We start from the raw sequence: 7,039 nt of genomic DNA on the forward strand, positions 1-7,039 counted from the left end.
AGTACCATCACACAACTAAGTAAATCTTACTAGTCTGTAGCTCTTGGCCATAACAAATAATCAAATAAACAGCTAAATAACAGACAAAATGTTTCTATAGTTGTACTCGAAGTGGAAGCTAATATAAATAGTTATTTATTAAGGGGAGGATATATATTTTTGTGTCAATATGCTCTATATATGACTAGGTCCCGTAAAGGCTATTCGGCTTTCTGCTGCAATTGTTCTATATATAGTATTGTCTCCACTTAACTTATTTTGTTTTGACTAGCTAGGTCCTTGGAGTCAGACTCCGGCCTATGTTTTCTCTAAAAAAAATATAATCATCTATAGTTAGAAAACCAATATTATGAATATGATTGTAGTTATACATTTTTATACAGTAAATGAGCATACTTATATCTGATTATTTATATGCCTTATGTTTACTTTGAAACTTTTTGTTTTCCTTTTGTAGAGAAGCATTAGCCTTTAATTATGATTATTAATTTATGATTTATATAATTGATATATATGACTAATAATGTAGTCTTATTATTATTCATATGTATAGATTTTAGTATAGTTATATTTTAATATCTCCTTATATGATTTGTTTTCATATCATCATTGGATAAATACTTATAGACAACAAAGTTAAATGGATATTTGAATGTGACATATATATGACTTGTTTTTTAGCAACATATATATGACTTTTTTTTTAGAAGAACATATGACTTGTTAATTAGGAGACGCTGTGCTGTGCTGGGTTGGGCTGCGATGGTCTTGTCTGATCTGGGCTGGGCTAGAAGAAGCCCGACATCCATCCATATACCAAACCGTGGCGGATGAGGACATATTGGGCCTTTTTTTTATAACTGTATCGGGCCTTAACAACGCGAGGCGTTCATGGCGGCGGCGTATCGGATAGGTTGCCCTTCACTTGGGTGTTCATGGCGCCGGCGGGCGGCGCCGTGGGATTCGGCTATCTCTCCTCCGTGGCGAAGGCGAACGATGACGACTGCACAGGCTTGGAACGTTCATGCCTCGACAGGGCGGGGACGGCCGACGGCCACGCTGCGGCGGAGGATGAGAAGGAGCGCAAGGACGATGCGCGCTCCAAGAAGCGGCGTGCGTGGAGGTGGAAAGCCAGCATGGCCGTCGAGGATCGCTGCGAGCAGGGCGCCGCCGGGTACGGGGACGGGGACGACGAGTGGGCGGAGCTGGAACCTTTCTTCTTCGACGAGGCGGCAGCGGTGGCCGAGCACGGGAGGCGGATGCAGAGAGAACAGCAGGCGGCCCACAACAGGAAGCTGTGCAGAGCCCGCAAGGCCGCCTTGGATCGGATCCGCGAGTATGATCCTAAGAATGGGAGCACCTACTACTCCCGACTTGAATACGTCGACGACATCATCACATTCGACCACGACGAGGAATGTAAGTCGTAGTTGTTTGTTAAATTTTACCCACCTTTTAGATTTGACGAACTCCATATTGTTTGCTGTTTGCCATCCATGTAAGCTTAGTGGATCGCCTTATTAGCCGATTGTTTTAATTAATTGTCTATCTAGACACTCCATCACCAAGCTATTCGACTATGTGCATGCTAAAAAATTTCGACAGCTAGTCGCAATTGATTGTACCTGCACAACCCTTTTCCCCATTGATTGATCGTCGTCAACTATTGGAATCCAATAGAATAGTCCGTTAAGCCTGGATAACCCACTAGGTTTGTCTTTGATCTCATCCACAAACAAGTGAACAACATGCATCTATCTGAGCCTGAATATTCTATAACTGTATGCATGTACCTACTAAGGCCCTCCTATTCACTTCTCTTATAAACCGTCTTTTTCAACTTGTTTTTTCAGTCGGAACAGTGTTTTTCTCTCACAACAAATCAGCCAGAACAGTGTTTTGGCTTGTTTTTTCAGCAAAGCGAACGGGGCCAGTTGATCTCATCCACAAACGACATGCATCTAAGTCTAATGTTTTTTTTCTTTTCTTGCACTGCAGCGCCCCTTGGTCCAATGAGAGACACTGAGGCATTGATCTATGTACATGGCACTGTCCAGGATGACTCAGCAAATATGCTAGCTTCAGATGGTGAGAAGAAGTTCATTGCCAGTGACTCTGCAAATCTCCGCTCCATCAATATAACCTCCTTCTCGGATGGCAATTGCTCGGATGGCAATATGCGGTTTGTTCCAGACGACTCTGCAAACGTCTTCTCCATAAAGATAGTCTCCTCTGATGTTGGCTTTCCGATCGACGTCTATGGCACCGTAATTGCCAGAGATGACATCGATCTCATGTGTGTTTATCTCTTCCACCGAGATAGAGATCATTGCCAACTCATCTTGTCCAAGGTAAATCAGATTCTCGTCTATGCATATTGTGTGGGCTAACTTAAGATTGTATGACCTTGGGTGTCAAATATTTAGTTTTTGGTTGTTGTTGTGACCAAAGCACTTGCTGAGCTGTACTCAATGTGTATTGATCAGCAATGTAGCTGTGGTTGTCAATAAACATCATTGATTCTGACTGGCCCAAAACGAAGACTCGCGCTAAAATATTATATGTATTTTGAGTTTGATTTGAAGATCAAGTGTGTAAGGCAGAAGGACAAGCAGCTAAGTAAAGGTTACATGGCATTGGATGGCTTAAATTATAGATCGTGGCAAGAAATGGAGGTTGAAAGGGAAACCCTAGACACTAAACTCAGTAAGGTGATGATTACATATGCAGTAGTCCAAAATGCAGTCGAGGCAACTTTTGCTATTGAAGTTCTGCAGGGAAGATTTTACGGAGAAATCACTGCTTGCACCACTGGTATCCGGGATAGCATTGTGCTTCATGATAGCAAAATGGCTGAAGCAATGACTAACAATGGGAAGGGAGTTATCCAACTGTTGCGAAACGTGGTAGCTCTCAATATGAGGGAGAAGCTGATATTTACTATTGTTGCCCGGACTGGTGATGGTAAAACTAAAAGCACCACCATTAGATTTACTCCAGGAGTCATTGGTGGAGAAGAAAAAGAAATAACCGGTGGTTCCATTAAGATGTGTGTGAAGGTTACATGGTCGATAATTTCACGTTGGTATTTCTATGAATGCTGATTATTATGATGGTCTTGTTATGTTGGAGTTTTCACTAGGATTGAATGATCGTTTAAGTATTTTGTTGGGCTTTGTTACGTTGTAACCATGAAGTCTGCCTAGAATGAACAATCCACAACCATGAAGTCTGCCTAGAATGAACAATCGTTTGAATGCAAAACTATGATCTTCTAAGCTATTATGGTGTTTATTCAGCAGCTTCGGCCTACAGGGCCTAATTCCTGGGATGTGCCAAAGAACCAGAAATTTGTTCTATTTGGAAGACCTAGGTACCACCAAAATGCAAGTTCTTCTCATGGTTCATTATATATGCAAAACAAAACTTGGTGAACCAACGAGTTGACGAGACATGGTTGGCCTCACAGCATGTCTTGCCCCTTATGCAGGCAGACCATGGAGATGTAACTCTATTTGGTAGTAGGTTGCAGATGCAAGCTACACTGGGTCAAAAAAACAGAATTTGGAGCTACACAGTGGAACGGATTCACAACCAAGCCTATGGCCGGAGGAATGGCTCCGAAACGAAAATGCCTTCGGTTGGTAGACTAAAATTACCATCATGGCAGATGCCTTCCACAAGGTGGTTAGGAGTGTCACATTCCTTATCATTTGAGAGATTTGGAAAGAACGAAATGAAAGAATCTTTAGGAAGTATATGAAACAAGCCCTCAGCCCTGTATCCTTTTTGCACAAATCAAAGCGGAAGTGGGGTCCTGGATTGCAGCATGAGCAAAAAAAAAGTCTAGAGATTTTACTGCCAAAGAAGTAATCAACTTTTATTTTGTTTTCCCGTTAAAACAGGCTGTCGGTTTTTCCTCTTCTATACCAAATGAAATAGGGACACTCAGAAGAGGAGGAGCACAGAGATGGAAGGTGCGCGCTCCTCCTCATCTGAGTCATCCACTCTCCCCGCGGTGCATGCTGGTAACGACATGTGCCCTCCCTCCTACCTCGGATTCGGAAGCTGGAATTTTGGAGGCCACTAAATCCTACCTCTCGGCGCTTTTATCTCCTAGCACCCCTGCTCCACTACCCAAATGCAAACCCGCTGCCTTTGTTCCTCCTGCAAACGCATGCGTTCGCTGCTTGTCCGCCGGCCACCGAGCGGCTGTCTGCCGTGAACCGATCCGCTACAGGAGGTGTGGGGCCTTCTACCTCATGAAGCACGACTGCAAATCACCTGTTTGGCCGCCCCACCAATCCATCCCAGGGTCCTGCTGCCTCACCATCTGCCACTCCGCCTCTCCGCCTCGTCCTGTCCAGGCACCGATCGACGGCCAGGGCAGGCCCCACTCTCCACCTCCCTCTACCCTGGCGCAGCTGCCACCTCCCGCGGGTGGGAGGCCAGTGCCGACGCTACCCCTGGGCCCACTTGCGACTATCGGCGCTACCACAGGCACCCCGTAGCCCACAGGATGACTTCGACTCGGTGACCTCCACAGAGGTGGACTCAGATGGCTCTTCCTTCCGCCACAACAACAATGCCATCCCAGACCTCGACAAAGACATCCTCTGGATGTCGGGGGTGATATGGATAGGGCTGCAAGGTGGCCTACGCATTCCTCAATGTGGATGCCCCCGTCGATGCCCCCACCCCTTCATCAGAGCGGCCATCTTCTTGGTCGCGGATCGGGTCCATTTTCGCTAGTTCCCAGCATCCCGTGGCTCTATGCTTCTACGCTTTGATTCCAGAGCCGATCACGACGGCGGTGGCCGACATGGCCCCCATTGCCTATGATGGCGGCCATGTAAAGCTAGAAAGGTCCGAAGAGATGACCAACCGCTTTACCATCCAGCAACCATGGCTCGTCACCATCTCCGCCACAAGCTTCCCCGACGAGAGCACTTACAACACACTTACTTTTGTCATGTAGGCTGAAGTATGGAGGATTTGGCTTGTTGGGCAAGCAAGCCCTTTGTCATTTCATCTATGGCGCTATATTGTCCCGTATTGTCTTCTCATTGTACATCACTAGGTTTAAGAAGCCCCTATGTTTAATCCATCTCAACCTGCAAGTGCATACCTTCATCCTATAAAACAATTTTGTAGTTAGACATTCACCTCTGTGTTGTAAAATAATGCATTTCATAACGAAACTAACATGGTCCACAACATGATATATATGCCTGCTGAGGACAAACTTTAGGTAAAACTGATACAATTCCTTCAACTCGATCCATGACATCATTTGCCTCGATTGGTTGACGTAGACGCTATCCTTGACTAATCATGGGCGCCTGCACAATACTTAGGCTATAAGATTCTTCCAAGAAAGAGTTGTCTCACCTACGAATATGCACATGGATTACCATCTCATCATTTTACTCGAGGTTGAGTAATGATGATAGCAATCCTCAGCCACTACTACTTCAATCGAAGTGTCAATCATACCATCGTCATTAGCACAATTTCCTCAATGACGAGAAGTGAATCAGGTAAGTCATCCCCTAATTTGATTGTATAAGTCCTAATAAAAAACAATGGACAGGTACACAACATTCAAAAAAAATTCCACACGAGGCAACTCCATTTTCATTATAGCTTGTAAGAGCCCGACAGGGGAGGGGGCTCTAGGTGGCGGCTAGGGTTAGGGAGGTGGGCTGTGGGCGGCGGCACAGGGAGAGGGCGGCGACACTAGGGCAGAGAGAGAGGAGGAGTTGGCGCATGAGAGGGAGAGGAGAAGGGAGAGAGGTAGGGAAGACCTTAGGCCAATCTTTCTTCATTCCAATGATTACATAGCCCCTCTACTTATAGTCCTAGGAAGACTTGCATCCTAAGTAATCTAATGAGTGAAGTCCTTATAGATATGGACTCCTTCCTATCTCAGCTAATCCTATTCCTATTGGAGATCCACCGGATATGGATAGTGGAATGGCGGGGGGGGGGGGGCGCCCTTGCTGTGTGTGCCTCCCCTATGTGGCGCTGCTACTGCCCTTGACGGCAGCCCCCTTGGTGGTGGCGCCACCGATGCTGTTGGCGCCTCGGCCATATGGTCCTTGAGCCCTCATTGGGCGTATGACATCACTTCCCCCTTCTCCGATCGGCGCGTTCTCATGCTGAATCATTTGCCAATCTTTGACACCCTCTGGCAAAAGTCTGGTCCCCCAGGGTATCTTTGCAATTTGGATAGTGAGGTGGCCCATAGTGTCATTGAAGTCATTGGTGCTGATATGGTAGTCGAAGAACTATAAGTAGTAGCTGCAGGAGCCAAAGTAGCCGGAGATGTAGTAGTTGTTGGTTCCTATCTTATTGATTGGCTCATGGATGCAGCGTGCAGCATAGATGGCGATGCCTGAAAGTATTCTAGGGAAGTGTAGCATTTGCATTGCCCATGGCGGTCGTGGGAACGAGTGTACCTAGGCTGCATCAACTTGCGCCATTATACGTCGGCATAACGTTGTTGGCACGATGGTTGGTGGTGTCGTGGTGAATTGCTGGAGCATGCCGAAGAGAAGGTTGCCGGTGTCATAGTTGGTCGGGCAGACCAATGGGTGGATGTTAGTGTGTTGCCTACTGATGTAGAGGTCCTCGATGGAGAGAAATTGCTGGCCATTGTTGTCGAGGATGACGATCATCACCGATGGTAGTATGCATTGTGGCCATTCTTTGAGTAGCAAGATGCTTGAAGGAAAAGCTTGTGTTGCTGGCGTAGATGTTGTTGTGTGTAGGCTGATGGCTAGGAGATGTAGAGATGAAGTTCCTAGCGACTCAAACAGGTCCTAGAGCAGGGGTGAAGTCACCGGGATGTAGTATCGTTCGTTGTAGCGAACGATGTCGTGTTGGAGGGACCAAGCCGGTGCAGCTGTCTGTACTTCAATAGTGGTAGAGATGATCTGGAGCTCACGTTCGTTTGTAGCGGCAAGACGAAGCTGGGTGAGGATGTCGTGGTCTGGTTCAATGTAGACGATCGGTGTTTTGGTGTAGCCGGCTAGAC

The 7,039-nt window shown here is 46.3% G+C and overlaps 1 protein-coding gene across 1 annotated transcript; it reads left to right on the forward strand.

Annotated features, from left to right (window-relative positions):
* The first annotated feature begins 905 nt into the window (after positions 1-905).
* On the forward strand, positions 906-2,641 carry LOC136510099 (uncharacterized). The gene is made up of 2 exons (XM_066504665.1): positions 906-1,419; positions 1,999-2,641. The coding sequence occupies exons 1-2, from the start codon at positions 936-938 to the stop codon at positions 2,388-2,390; spliced, it is 876 nt and encodes a 291-aa protein (XP_066360762.1). The 5' UTR covers positions 906-935; the 3' UTR covers positions 2,391-2,641.
* The last annotated feature ends 4,398 nt before the right edge of the window (positions 2,642-7,039 follow it).

Source organism: Miscanthus floridulus, chromosome 16 (assembly GCF_019320115.1).
Source record: "Miscanthus floridulus cultivar M001 chromosome 16, ASM1932011v1, whole genome shotgun sequence".
Lineage (NCBI taxonomy): Eukaryota > Viridiplantae > Streptophyta > Magnoliopsida > Poales > Poaceae > Miscanthus > Miscanthus floridulus.